General features: G+C 41.4%; 2 protein-coding genes across 2 annotated transcripts in view; one reads left to right on the forward strand and one right to left on the reverse strand.

Moving 5' to 3' along the window:
- Positions 1–566: 566 nt before the first annotated feature.
- Positions 567–3,394, reverse strand: tamm41 (TAM41 mitochondrial translocator assembly and maintenance homolog). Its single transcript, XM_088389264.1, has 8 exons — positions 3,032–3,394; positions 2,362–2,544; positions 2,188–2,280; positions 1,862–2,012; positions 1,445–1,590; positions 1,191–1,356; positions 927–989; positions 567–826 (listed from the first exon to the last, which is right to left on the reverse strand). Exons 1-8 carry the CDS (start codon positions 3,167–3,169, stop codon positions 735–737), a joined length of 1,032 nt encoding a protein of 343 aa, XP_088245390.1. The 5' UTR covers positions 3,170–3,394; the 3' UTR covers positions 567–734.
- Positions 3,395–6,465: 3,071 nt separating this feature from the next.
- Positions 6,466–15,488, forward strand: part of syn2b (synapsin IIb) — a 33,414-nt gene continuing 24,391 nt past the window's right edge. The window contains exon 1 of the mRNA XM_088389257.1: positions 6,466–7,271. Within this exon, the coding sequence (XP_088245383.1) occupies positions 6,829–7,271 (443 nt within the window). The 5' untranslated portion in view covers positions 6,466–6,828. The remainder of the gene's footprint in view (positions 7,272–15,488) is intronic.

A 15,488-nucleotide genomic window follows, 5' to 3' on the forward strand; every position in this document is an offset into this window, starting at 1 on the left:
TATGACGCATTCCCGACAATCCGGAAGTCGAAGTTTTATAAATACTAATTTTATAATACTGATATTTTATATTTAATTCGATGGGCAGTTAATGCAAAACAACATGCTTTTTTGAGGTCATCTTCCATGTTTTTTTTTTTCGTGAGGAATGCTTTGAGGTTGAGAGACTTCTCAGCAGTGTGGAATGCCTCAGTCAACATTAACGTTTCTGCAAAAGTATGGCATGTCACATTAAATATTGACTTTTGAATAAAATTGTAACAGCGTTTGCGCAAACGTTTTGACAGTTGAGTGCAATATGGTTTTATCTGAGGGAGGCAATATTATATGTAGTTTTTATTAAAAGTAATCTCAATGTTGAAATCGGTTTAAGACAGTGCTTCTCAATTGTTTTCTATTAGTACACCCGCCTTGGAAGAAGAAAAGATTTCAACCTCCCAACTCTCCACCGCGACATAAATGGGATTATTTGCCTCTGAACTTGTTATAATTAAACCTTTGCATAACATTGATTGTGTCCTTACTAGCTTAAAAGAAACAATATATTAATCAACTTACTACAGAGAAAAAGTAACCATTATGTTTTAATTTGTTACAGAAAAGATTTGAAGTGCTTCAATTTGCCTGACATTTAATAAAAATAAATAAAAAGAGAGCATCACTGTCACCTACTGCAGTAGATGTGCAATTACAAGATACACAAATGATTGACAGACTCAATGGGCAAAAGTGGATCAGGAGGTCTGAGAAACAGACGGTTTTCTCCTCCAGCCCTTCCACATTTTTAGAAGTTTCTTAGTGCTGTAGGACACCGTCTTCCACATGCCTGTAAGAAAGAGACAGACCAAAACAATTGCATAATTGTTCAAAACAAAACATTAAATCAACTACATTTGTCAAGCAAACTACAAGAAAGAGATCCTTACCAGCTGTCGCTATGCCTTTGATACTTTGTGCTATACTGGAGGATTTCACAATCGAGGAGATACCTGAAGAATATATATAAACAAACAAACAGTATATCATTAAATTAGCTAGCCGTGGCTTCATGCAGCGCCATTCATTGGCAGTCTGGATATGAAGAGGTGTACATCTCTCGAGTAAAAAAAAAGTCTTCAAAAGTCTCAAATAAGACCAATCACACTGTTGGCATGAAACCCAAATTTTCTTGGCTGAAAATTGCTCATTACCTTGCTGCACAACTGCTCCACAGTCAGGGTCCTGAGCCATCTGCAGCAGGATCTCCTCTACGTCCCTGTTCTTCCCGGGAGGGTCCACCAGCCTGGTGATCCTCTGCTGCAGTGTGCGAGGCAACGCCATCAACTGGACAAACTGGCCCTCTGGGCTTTTATCAACCTGTGTGAAATTCAGTGACTTTAGGTGAACCGCAATTTCATATGAAAAATGTTGTCTTAGTGGAGGGAAACGGGGGGTATGGGCATACCTCCAACTTTCCTTGTTGGGGTTTGTAGACCACTTGGGGGCAGTCCCGTAAGATGTTGCTATAGAGAATGCGGAAGTGCTCCATGTTGTCGTTCACAATATTGGCCACCTTGGATTTATCCTCTCCTATCACCATCCTGAAATCACCTTGAGAGGACCAAACCAATTATTGTCCTTGATGGATCGCAACTAGCGACGCAGCGTGTGTATAGCATATAGTGTTTTGTGATACTTAATCATATTTGAAGAAAAAAATATATATATACATTACACAATATGTGGCACCTCAAAATCTTGTTTACTAATCCAGATGAAAACACCTTTGACTTCTCATGTTGTTTATTCGCAATCGTCCAATTTAGTGGTGTTGGACCATATCGCTTAGTGTGCAGTCCGTAACAAACACATAAACACGTACCGGCATATGAAAGGCCAGCTATCTGGAGGAAAAGCTCCTCCTCGCTGAAACTCTCTGGTAGCATAAGGAATGAGGCTGTTACAGCACTCTTGAGGTTGGCCACTAAAGCAGCACGCAGCTTCCCATTGTCTCCCTGCACCAGCAATTTCACCTGCAGAGGATAATTGGCCATTTTGTCATATTACAACTTCAACATTTTCCACTACATTTATTCTTCTATTAGATTAGTTCGTCCAAACACTTCTCTTCCTAATAAAACTGACTGTCCCCTGAAATGTTCAGTACATAAAGGCTAAGTAAGATTAAGTGATAATTAAATTACTGACCGGTTTGTGAAGTCGTCCTGCAGCATATAGGGTCTTCCAGTGCACGAGGTCATCAATTAGACACTCAGTACTTATCACACCATATTTAATAATCTAGGAGGAAGAAACACACATGTATGCTCTTATTTACTCTAAATAACAAACTGAGATTGTGTTTTTTTTTGTTTTTTTTACCCTCCCGTCGACGGGCACCAGCGTGTTGTAGTACATAGCTGCCCCATGGTCACTCTGTATGGAGCTGATTGTTGCGGGCCCCAGTAGTTTAAGGATGGAGTAATGTTTACGGTTCTGCAACAAATTCATGGTGTGCCAAGTGACTGGATCATCCACCGCAATCACAAAGTCCAGCATGTTTTTCTAAAAATAAACAGAGAAAGTGCACACGATTATAATTTCATAATACTCAAAAATACTAAATAATAATAATAAATGTAGGTATAAGCGAATGAAAAGGGTCTCATTTTTATGATTTTTTTCCTGGCGCCTGTCTCTTCCTGGTATCCATACTTCATTGTGCTTTTTGCCTCTTTAATTTCCCAATTCCTCCATTAAAAAACTTTTTCTTCCTGAGTTTTTGCACTCAGTATTTCCTCCCTGGCTGTCCACTTTCCTGCCTTCCCTCCCCTCACTTTTATTGTCAAGTTTCCTTCCTAGCCTGCTTACTACTCTCCCTGCCTCAGACTTGTTTTATTCATGCATTTATTCCTCCTTTGCTTCAACTTATTATCGTTTTTTTCCTACTGCACCAGACCAATACAGCTTTGCTCTTAAGTCATCGCCAGTATTCGTGAATTTTAACAGTGTATTGTCAACCCTACTCTGTTTACAACTTGTCACTTGTTACCTCCATTTGACCTTGGCTGGTTCCTTGTTGTTTAAAAACTCCCGACCCATAGGCGAAAGCTAAACTGATATCCTGAGGGAATTGTGACAAAATCCTTCTGTAGAGCACGCCTGTGTTGTGCAAAACCGGTAGAGTCATTTTGTCAATACATCGAACGATCTCCTTATCGACAATACAAGCTTGTTACCGATAAGGGAGCCGTACATATATAATTGACGAAGTCACTTTCAAAAAGGCTTAATAACATTTCAAATGGATTGATAACGCAACAAGACTACGCGCCAGTGTGGAGACAATTAAGGTTCAACGACATTCCCGTTCGCCGCCGTCGTCGCGTAAGTTTTACGTCACCTTGTTTTCTTTCAGCACCCACGTCGCGTAGGATATACGTCAGACACATGCGCAGAGGTGGAAGAGGCTCATGGGAAATGAAGTGCGAGGACAAAAAGAAGGAAGATCCTTGTTAGGCCGGCAGATGGCCCCTTTGAAATGTGTTTTTTGCGTCAGCAAACATTGCTTGTTATAACCCAACCTCAGAAACTGTGTGGCAGATGTGCAACGCACTTGAACCCTGAGCCACCTACTATAAATGCATAATAATAATAACTGCATATTGGTCATCACTTGAGAGACTACAGATGTTTATGAGCCAGTATAGAGGAGCGAGCACACATGCGTATGATAGCCTCCAAGAACCATCAAGGGGTTCAAGGAGGTTAAAGTAAGTTATTTTACACTAAAAAGCAAAACCTGCTGCCATTAGTGTTCAATTGACTGTTCTTATTGAATGAACATAAATGTAATTAATGCTACCAATCATGACAGTTTGGGTCGTGTGTGTAGTCCACCATTGGTACTTGACAAGGATAAAAACCAAGGAAACTCCCAAAGGCCAAACATCACCAGCGAATGAATATTGATAAGGTCACTAAGCACTAATGACTAATGAGCTCCCTCACTGTGTGCAAGTGCCTTGGTAATCAGTGATGTACCAATGTCGCAGCAAAACACATTTTCCACCCGGCATGGTGTCACAGAAGAGTCACATTAGCACTGCTTAACCTGAGTGTTTATTTTATAGAGTGATTTTCCTCATTGTAGATTTAGCATGGTTTGATTTGTAATTCAATACGTAAGTGTGTAAATTGTAATGAACTACTTACATATCCAAAATTTCAATAACCTTAGCAAAGCCGTCCTTAAATCCATTAATACATTTACTCAATTCACCATGAGATGGAGACCTCAACTGATGTCATGCTATGCTTCTTTTGACAACAGCGCCTCTGCTGGTTGCAGTCCATTTTGCCTGAACCGCTTCAAGACGTGATAAATCAACAATCATTTCAACTTATCAGTTAAAATACCCATCCCAATGTGCAGCAATTCTTACGAAACATTCTTATGCAATTTTCCTGATATTAGAGACCGCCTACATGCTCATTGGATGGACTCACGCACACAATAAGTACCAGCATCTCTCCAGCTTTTTGCACCCGTTGCCATGGAGATTACCATTGCTGTCCGTGCTATCGTGATGGAACATCAAAAGCATCTCCGTCATTAACCAAACACACGCACACACACACACTCACTCACACACACTTGTGTGGCTGCCCAGATGCTGCACAACCCTCTGGGAAGATCATAACATCCACTTTAATTTTCACGTCTTATTACTAAATGCTTTTTGATTTCTTTTCAGGAGGGACAACTGTTGTCTTGCGTGCTTGCATTCATTAAATAACCCAGGTTTGTAAATGCAATATGTGCCATGTAACATGTAGGCCAGGAGGAGCTTATAGGATGTCTTTCCAGTTCACACGGCAAGCTCGGTGACTCACCGCAGTGCCCTCACGCGTCACCGAACAGCAACCGGCGGGTGGTGTCCTTGACTCGGCTTGAATCTGCAAACCTGTGCATGCATGTTTAACTGAGGAGTATGTTTGAAATTCAGCTGTGAGAACCACAACACAGTCAGAAATCCTTTGCATTTTTTCCATTCACTTTGTTTTGTCAGCTGACACGGTTCTCATTACAGTGGTATACTAATTCACAAGCTGTCAACACATGTGTGTTAACTGGGGCATCAGTCATCATTAGCAAGGCCTGTCAAAAGAGATGAGAAGCTTTTGTTGGTATTGCTTTAGGGTGGAGGTTAAAAATATAGTTGTACTAGTCTAAAGGGTTAGGGTTCTGCTTGTCTTGCATTTTAAATTAGGTAATCAATCTCTTCTGATAGATGCACATTCGGCTGACAGTGTGGAACTTAACGTTGGAACACGTTTTCCCATCCTTTTGGTGAGTACCATTGAGAACAATTTAATAATAAATGCAAGCTAGTTAGTTAATTGCATTGGTAGACACAAACCACTCTCGTGCAGTTTTGAAGTGAAAGTCTTCAAATGTTATGCCTAATTAGTCTGCTACAACGTTAGCATCGGTAGCTAACGGTGTAACTGAAGGTTTTATCGATATGCTACCTTCCAGACTTGAAAATCATCAAGGTGACGTAATTCCACGTGGCTTATAAACTCATTGGACGGGTAACTTAATGGGCATTTAGCATGTTAGCCGTTAGCGCCTGCATACGTGCGCAATAATGGCTGCCATTTTATGTTCACACGTGTTAGCAGCACATGTTTCTTTCTCAGCACAAATAAGGGTATATTTCAGTTTAGTACTATTTTATGATTTTTAGCTTCGACCCAACCAAGAGTGTCGGTCATTGACATTTTTTCCAAAGCCCTCAACAGATTGAAAGCAACCTTGATTAAATGGCTAACAAAGGTGAACTGCATGAAAAGCTGTATAACAATACCTAATATAGATAGGATAAAATTTGAAGAGCTCATCTGAAATCTCGGCACTTCACCCTTTTTCTGATATTTCTAAGCCACAAGATCGTACGGCCAGACCTTTGGCCTGCAGAATCGACGAGTTGTGCGCCTCTCATGCTTTGACACTAATATAATAAGACAGCGGTGTTTGTTTTTAGACTGAAAGAGACCACAACAAATAGCTGCTGCAAGACAAAGTTTTGGCATTATTTTGATCGTTCACATGTTCTGCGGGTGCTTCAGTTGACCCAGCAAGAGATGATACAAAAACATCCAATATCCTCTGGAAAAAAAAATGCAGTAAGCTTTGTTGCCATTGATGTTTTCAAACCTCCCCTGTTTCCCTGCAAATAAGAATTTGATATGGGACTGAAGGGATGGATGTTTTCTCCAAAGGTGGGTGGAGGGTTTTACGTGTTTAAGAGATGGATGGCACGCAATGGTGGAAACCCCTTTACTGGTTGCACACGGCACACAACGCTACCAGGCTGCAGCACGACACACACAAACACACAGACAGGAATGGTGTATGATGTAGGAGGAGGAGTGAGTGCGAGGGGAGGGGGGGGGCGTGATAAGCAGAGCCAGCAGCATCCCTTCATTCGGCACGCAGGAAGTCAGGAGGCGGCAGCTATAGTTTGAGAGTGGAAGAGCAGCAGCATCTCACCCACAGGGGGCGACGCCACATCTCTCTCTCTTTCTCTCCCGCGCAAAACGCATCACGCACATGCAATCGTGAGAAGCCCAGCAGGAAGAACAACAGCGTGGAGAGCAGTCTCCTGAAGACTGGAGCAGGGCTGCGTCCATCGCCTCCATCCATTGCTCCATATGTTCTCTGACATTCTTCACTCAACCTCGGATTCTCACTTCTACGCTTCGCCGTGACCCGCTCTGCCCGCCCGTGCGCGCTCTCGTTTGACCACTAACCCAAAGAAGAAAGGATTTCCAGACGCCGCCATGAACTTCCTACGCCGACGCCTCTCTGACAGCAGCTTCATGTCCAACCTGCCCAATGGCTACATGTCAGACCTCCAGAGGCCGGACCCGCCTGCGCCCCCTCCCCCGACCGCCTCGTCGCCGTCCCAGCAAGGTCCTGTTGCATCCCAGGCTCCTGCCCAATCTCCCACCCAAACCTCATCCCAGGCCCCTGTCAGCTCCCCGGCTCCTCAGGAGCGCCGCCTGTCCCAGCAGGCTCAACAGCAGCCTCAACAGGCCCAATCCTCAGCCTCATCCTCCTCTGGCAGTTCCTCCGGGTTCTTCAGCTCCTTCAGCTCCATCACCAACGCGGTCAAGCAGACGGCGGCATCCGCTGCCGGCTTTGTGGAGCAGTCGGCTCCCTCACCTTCCCTCTCCAAGAAGTTTAAGATCCTCCTCGTCATTGATGAGCTGCAACATGAGTGGTAAGTGACCTTAGGGATAATCTGATAATATGACAACCTGATCCTCAGCAAAGCTAGTCGTCAATGATCAACACCACATATTCTGCTGTCATTTTTGTTTGTGCTCCATTGTGCACTCGCCAGACCAGCTCCAAAAATAGAAAAACCCTCGTAGTTGAGCTTTTCTCAAGGGGTCACGTGTGTAGTGCTTTCACCATCTTGTGTATGTATGTGTGAATGTGTCAGAGAGCTGTGAGTAAGTGTTTCATCCCTGGATCGCGCACATTGGCTAACATCTTATTATCCTTACGCTAACAGCGCATACATCACCCACTGTCATAGAAGAGGTATGTAAGCCGTGAATAAAACATCACTCTTGGCGGATGTATTGTGTAATAACGTTTCTAACTCCCCACTTCAAATCATGTAATATGTGGATCGCAAAGTACACCCTGTCGTTGGATATTGGTTGTGTGATGAGATTACGTAATTGTTGAAGTCCCAGCGCATGTGATTTGGCGATTGTCACGTCCTGACTCTATCTTGTGTTGCTCAATATTGGTAGTAGGAGTCGATCAATCTTCAGTACCACCCACCCTGTTCGGGGTCATAGTGTGTATCCCAGCTCACTCAGCTCTATAACCATGACTGGTCACCAATCAATCTCTGAGGAAATGAAACCACTATTCTCGAACCACTGCATGCATTCTTCTTGATTCCATCCTCATGAAAGATGCAGCTTCAAAGAGGAGCACTTAGAAGAGCACAGTCCACCATCATGATGGAACAATAATGCCAGATTGTGATAGATTTCTCCCTCCAAGATGAGTGGCTAGTGAAATCATGGCCTCTTTTACGCAGAGATCCAGTAAAATGGTCCCATTAGAGTCGTAAGATCTGGCAATAAGCCTCCTTTGCTATTTACTCCATGAAGGAGAGATATTGCCTCCACTGCATCAGCTTTTTATTTTTTATTTTATTTTTTTATCCTGCAAGCAGACATGTAAATACATGACAACATCACCCTGGTGTAACATATAGAATATTTCACAGGGCAGGAGAATTGAGTGTGAAACTTCACACCACTCGCCCTCCATTTTAGTATTCTCAATTTACACATCATCGGGTCTCTGTTACAGCTCTGCGACGACAGCGAAGGGTGGAGGAGACCCACCCGGTCCCTTCATTCCATGTCAGTGCTGTTTGTACTGAACATTGACCCAGTAAAAGTAGGAAACAATGTGATTTGATGACAAACAGGCTGAAAGAGAAACGCAAGTCCAACAACTTTTAGTTGCTGTATGATAGCCATAGAAGACGATCCGTCATTAAGACACATTTTCTTTTGATTCAACAAAAGGCAGAATCTGTAATGACATCCAGTTTCACACAGTGACACAGCATCATGCATCATGTATGGCCCCCTCCAAAAGTATTGGAACAGCAATTCCTTTCTTTTGGTTGTATAAACTTTTGTGGCTCATCGCCATTACATCCTTGCAAAATCCAATCCGGTCCACAAACGATCCAATTATACAGCCTTCAAACGAGTATTGCTTGTCACCATTCGTAAATAATTGTGATTTAGACAATATTCCGAGAGCATAGCCTACCTCGTCACATTTCGGCCTTGGCAGAGTTAATGCGAATGAAGAGAAATGCTTTCACAAGCCATGCATCCGTTTTCTGTACAGTATGGCTAATCCTTTTCAAGGTCCCAGGAAAAAGGTGGACTTTCAAGACATATATAGAGACAGACAACCCATCCACTGTCACTGAGTGGGAGCTGAATCCACACTGCCTACATCGACGTCAGACAAATGTACCCCTACACCATCAGTGACCTACTTTCACTCTTATTATGTTTTCAAGAATGTCATTTTCTATCCCCACTACAAATCCATGTAATTATTTTAGAGCTAGTAACTGGTCCCACGGTGCAATGAAAAAAAAAAGTCACTCAGTGCGTTGGTGGACTCATTACTCGGTAGCTTCTGTAGAAATGACTGCGTTTACAATTTCCAGTCTTTTATGATTGTGTGTTTTATTCAAGGAGGTTCCCAAGCACAGTGCTGGGTTGAATGTGAATATGAATGGCAGCTCTGCAGTATGTTAATCCTGCGTCTCTTGCTGCGAGTGTTTTGGTGGCATATGATTGGATGGCAGCCATCCGTGATGCAGTGACGAGCAAATGCGAGAAGACGCCGCAGCCTGCATCCATAAAAGCATCGCATTTGAATTCATGGCTGAAGAGAATGCAGTCTTCCTTTTTTTATAATGTTTGCGGCAAATGTTTAATTAGAAAAATAAACACTGTTCTGATTTAAAATATAATTGACATTTTAATACAGTGTGTGCGGATATGTTTTATATTATGAGTGACTTTCATATCTGTGATCCTAAAATACTGAAGGGCATTTTTAATTGGAAATATATATAATCTATTCAAAACTGTAATATGAAAAAATTACAATTTATATTTATAAGGCTTCACATGATTATAAATGGAATCTCAGTTCTATCGTGGCTTCTAGCATGTGCGTCAGAGAAACATTGCATTAATGTTATTGATTTTCCACGCTGCAAAAATTAACACAAGAGCTTTCATGCTCTTAACTTTCAAAACAACAAACCGTGTTAGAATCCCTCCTTTAGATTATTTTCTATCATTATTATACTATAAAAGACATCATCAAATAAGGGTGCTAATTGATCTGCGTGCACTTCCCATACAGTTAGCAACTTTTATTTTGACTTGCCTTTGATGCAGTTGATTATCATCATTAAAATAGCCTGTGGTGGAGAAAAAACTATATAGACTGCTAAAAGCAGCGTCTCACATTCCAGGGAAAAATAAGAAGGGTCCATAAAAATAAGAAATCGAGCAACAAACATCTGTGATTGTCATGGCTCATTCGCCAGGCGGCTTGAGTTCCATTTCCCACTCAATGACGGGACGATAGTTTTCTGTTTCTATAGGCGGCTTTCCCACTACAGGTTCCAAAATGGCCAGAGCAGGGTCTCTCTTGCTTCCCTATTACAAAAGGCAACCAATTGTGCCAGACTCTTCATGAACCATCCACTCAAGTGAATGGGTCCATTCAATCGAATGACAACGAATCCCATTTTTCCATAACCCATTTTTTGTCTTTGCTGTAATCGACCATTCTGTATCAACCAATATCGACACTGTGCAAAAAAGGAAATTGGGTTTTGAAAGTCGGTACTTGTCGTTCTCTCAATGTACAGTTTACCTGGTGATGTTATCAGCTTTGTGATTTTTTTTTTCAAACCCAGCTAGATGTTGTTACCAACTACAGATAATTTATTCTTTCCAGAGAAATACGTCCCAGCTCATTTCCCCTTATATCAGTCAAGCCAAGTGCCGTCCTTAGCTGACACATTCAGTCTAGTATAGTGCATATTTGCAATCACAAGAGGCATGTTTGGAGACAAATCGGGGCTTAAGCACTCAATGGGAATCCACTGCAAAATGCAGCAAACCACGTGCCAAAACGTGCTTTACTGTGCATTTAAACGTACAAGTACATTTCTTGCCAGACTTTATAGGCTCAATCAATTAAAAAAATGATTCATTTTAATTTAAGATCAGTTGTCCGGCAGTAATAGATGACCTTACTTGAAACACCTCCCGTCCTTCTCCTTGGTGCCATTTTTAAATATATTACAGGGTGATTTATTCACTCGGCAGTCACCTTTTTTTGCCCAAAGTGTCTTACATTTAATCCCCTCAAACTTTGAAAAGGTTAAACTGGAGATTTAACAGCCTGCAGCAGAATTTGGGTTCTAACAACATTCTTGTAACATTGTGAGGGCTTTTAAATCACCACTCAGTGAAAAAAGCTTTTGAGCAATCTATCATACTGTTTAATGACACCAGCATAGATTTTTTAATATCTTACAAGTCTATTTGACAAACATTGGCATCTTTTGCTGCAAGAGAAAATTGGGGTCCTGATATTCCTCTAAATATCAGAAATTAGATATGATCCAGTGCCGTTTTTTGCTTCAAAAAGAGAGGAGGAAGATGAAAGGACGAGCGTGTTTAGTAGTGCAGACGTAGCGGTTATATAACGCGCTGCGAGCCCGCTGGGTTGACGGGTGACGGAAAAGACAGAATCCAGGGACGTTCAAGGTGATTCCGGCATGATAAATAAAATAAGGCTCTAGTCAGGAAAACACCTTTTCTTTTTAATTACATGTCACGGCCACCTCGCCTCTTCTTTTCCCTTTGCTGCTTTTGATTGCCTTTCATCATGACAGTCTGTGTGCGTCTCCAGAGAAGGAGACTGCCGCTACTGTTACTGCTGGCTTCCGGAAGTGATGAAGCAATGCGATAAGACATGATGAGTCAGCAGTTTAAGCCTTAAGGCCACATCTGTTCTCTTCCCCTTTGCTCTTTTAAATCAGGACTGCACATCACCCTTTTTACTCGTCTGTTTCTACGTCAGCACCAGTGATTCCATTTGGTCCAGCCCTCTATTTTCTACAGGGCTTGTTTTCATTAGCCTGTATGTTTTGGAGGTACCCCAAGGAAAAATGTGCCAGCAGAGATTCAAATCCAGATCCCCTGATTGTGACCATGCTGCCTAAATTGGTGTCATTTCATTGGCGGCTCTGCAGTGTCGTAGGAGAAGATCATACAAGGAGCGACCGGAGCAAGAATAATTACTCAACATTGATACATTTTGAAACCAAGCACAATTAAGAACCTATTTGCACCGTATTTCACCACTGGCAGATTTTATTTCTACACTAACAAGAGTGTCACCACACAATTAATCCCTTGGTGTCACTCCTCACTCAACCTCTACTAATGACTGTTTAATTTACATGGCAACGTTGCTTTCTGATAAAAACAAAACAAAACATGTATTTATTATATGGCTGCTAAGCAGCAGATTCACGATGATGGCACTGCTAATTGCACAGCTTAGATGATGAATGTTTTCCTTGTAGAATTATTTATTTCTGTGCTCGCTCTCAAGGGCCTGGGTCCTTCGTGATTGCAATGGCAGCGGTTAAGTCAATACTTATTAACTAATCAGCATTAATTGAAGCTTTAGTCCTCAAGGTCTGCTGCAGTTGGATTACCCATTATTTGTTTACCTTTAGCTTTCTAGTTAATTTTGCACTTGATGATAAGTACGGTGCCTCCAGTGACTCTGGAGGTCACTAAGACAGCAATTGCAGAATGCAAATTGCAGAATGAGACGATCCAACAATGAGTCGATCAGTTTTTTTTTCTTAAAATCTAATATACAGTATAAGCGATCTGACCTTTTGCAGATTGTTGGATATTGGATCAGCAGATATCTTCATTTCCTCTGTATACAGTAGACAGCCGCTCAAGGACAGAATGGGGTGCCGTTGGATAAATGGATATGGAAGCCGCACAAAAGATGTGCCTTTTTTTTTTATTTTAAGGCCAATAGAAATGACTCCAGCATACCCTTCTGTCAAGTAAGATAGACTAGCGCTAATGACATATTGAGGTATCTTTGCAGTGAATCACTGTAAAGGAGTGTTAAATCAACACAGTAACCTTTTCTGAAAACGTGCAGCAAAGGGCAACCTTCGGCTTGACAATACAAAGAAAGAGGCATCGTTAGGTTTTCTATGTGGGCGCTCTGCAGATAAACCAGTTACCATGCGTGAGGCGAACAGATACCGAAAAAGGTCATAAAGCATACCAATTGGCCTCACACCAGCTGGTGTTACCATGGCAACAAGTAATTCTTTCCTCCTAACTAGAAACTAGTGCTGTCAGGAGACCTAGATGAGATTTAACATTAAATTAGTTGTAGATGATGGGAAAACAGAGTAAATAACAGTTAATGGAATCAATTTGATCTTTTTTAAACACTGAAAAAACTGTATTTAATTTACTCAATTTCATTTCATGCGCAAAAATCAGCCGAATCCTTTTTTAAAGTATTGTCTTTTTAAAAAATCTATCTAGATCCAGTTGATTTCATTCTGCACCACCACTTAATGAAATAAAATGGAGTAAATTAAAATAAAAATTTCAGTGGTAAAGGTGAATCTCAATAACTTGGAATACTGTGGAAAAGTTTATTTCATAAATTTAATTCAAAAAGTATAACTCATATATTAAATACACACAGCGGGCGCTAGCAAAATGAAACATTTCATGATTTGATTCATTTGGAACATTTCAAATGTTTAAAGAAAATGTATTACAAATCTGATAGTATCACAAAACACACATGGACATACTTTGAAGTGTCTTAGTTGCTATGGCGACATACTCATTAGAGGCATCAGAGGTTGGTGCTAAAGCATGTGCTGCACTGATTATGCTTTGTCATAGTAGAACTCAAATTGCTGTTTATGTTCTAATACACATTCAATATCCAGCCAGCAAAGCCTTAACAGTTATTCTCCAGCTTCACTAAGTTCAGGTAATTTGATCTTGCTGTGCTGTGGTGCAATGCAATTAGTCAACTGGGGCAAAAGAGACGCTCTCTTGTGCAGGCACACTCTATCTAATTAAGACATACAGTATAATCTCAGTTGATTAAGTCTCAGGGGCAACAAACACACAATTGTATTAGCAGGAAGCATCCAAAGTGCATATTGCGTGATGCTGGTTTACTTCCAAGCTTTGGCTTTTTAGCGTTTTAATTCTTTCTGTTATGCTTCCAGCATGTGGAACACGCACCTTACCTGCGCTACACTTAAACGGATTTAGGCGAACTGCTTAGTTTGGCTAGGATTCAAATTGTCTGTGTTCAGTCTCACAACGGCGCAAACGCCCATTTGTAACCACACCCATCTATGAAAATATCTTTAACGTTAGTTCAAAGGGCAATACTTTGTGTGACTTTACGGACAAAGTCTTTAATTTGCAAGTCGTGCTACCGCGCGTGCGTTTGAGTTTCAAGGCTTGACTCTTTAAGCCTAACTATGACGACTAAGTCTTAAAATTTTCCTTAATGCTGAGTATTTTAACTGAGAAGGAAGTCGTAACAGACGATTGTGTCATCACAATTCTTTAAAAAGTATCTTTACGTTCATAATTCATCCCCCTGGGTTAGGTGCAGACGGCAAATAGTAAACAGGTTTGCTGCCCGAGGTCCTCCTAAATGAATTCTGAGGTTCTGGCTTTTTTCCAAGAGCATAAACAAGATGAAATCTGATCTTGTGTGAGCTGGGAAAAGCTTCCATGTATCCCCCTTTTTTTTTTTTCTGCAGCATAAACACCATTGTTGGTTTTACTGGCCGTCAGTAGAGGGATAGGACGAGCGTAAGTAAAGAGAAAATGAAAATGGAGTGACAAGAAGAGTCAGATGGGAGAGCTGTGATAATAGCTGAAATGTTGTTAAAAGCCAAAGAACACAATGAGCAAAGACAATGTTCAAATCTATCTAAAAAAACTCATTCCTCACCATGGAGAACACAATTTTCTCTAATGGTCCAATGAGATGCTCTTATAGATCAGCAATTCAACTTGGCCTAAAGCCCGTCTGAGCAGCTGCTCACTATTGCTTTGGCCCACTCAGTATTTGCGCCCCGGGGCATTGCTTTACAACACACAGTGGGATGCGGTGCAATTGCTGAATTTGAAACCTGTCTTGGTGTTAGAACTAAGTTATACAGAACTCTTAAACAGTCTTTCTTGTTTTAATTAAAGACCCTATAAAGTGAATTTCGAAAATTTGCTGCTCAATATAGTAAACATGGTTGCAGTCAATTGGTTTTAATCTCTTCCGGGTCAACCTCAGTTCTGCTGGAGGTGGGAGTTGAAATTTCTTCTGACAAACGATTCTGCCAGACGGTCCCGGTTGAACCTCACAGTATAAAACAGGAATCAGACATCAACGTCATTACTACGATAAGTCAGAAAATCTGTTGTTCTCATAATGACTTTTATTAAAGTCCTGCTTTAGGAATCTATTTGAAATATAGCTCCTCTCTTAACTGCACTCCTCCGTTTTTCAATTTGGCATGCATTGTGTGCCGCACTCATATTCATGCTGCAGGTCACATAAATCAAAGGTTAAGTAATTGAAGCCTTGACTTGATAGATGTCCTTAGGCTGCAAAACTCTCAATGAATCATTTCCATCTCACTAAAGAGATTAAGAAGAGAGGAGGGAACAATTCAGAGGTGGCTGTATGTTTCCGTATGTGCTGCAGCGGCACCATGCCAGCGTGGGCGGTTTCACGCTGCCTGGTTGCATCGAATTCATGT

Source organism: Syngnathus floridae, chromosome 11 (assembly GCF_059516105.1).
Source record: "Syngnathus floridae isolate MCC-2025c chromosome 11, RoL_Sflo_1.0, whole genome shotgun sequence".
Lineage (NCBI taxonomy): Eukaryota > Metazoa > Chordata > Actinopteri > Syngnathiformes > Syngnathidae > Syngnathus > Syngnathus floridae.

Coding starts and splice junctions, on each gene's coding strand:
- tamm41 (XM_088389264.1), bottom strand. CDS start 3,169: ATGACTCTACCGGTTTTGCACAACACAGGCGTGCTCTACAGAAGGATT. Junction 2,281..2,361: donor TGGTGCCCGTCGACGGGAGG/GTAAAAAAAACA, acceptor TCTTCCTCCTAG/ATTATTAAATATGGTGTGAT. Junction 1,357..1,444: donor CCCAACAAGGAAAGTTGGAG/GTATGCCCATAC, acceptor AATTTCACACAG/GTTGATAAAAGCCCAGAGGG.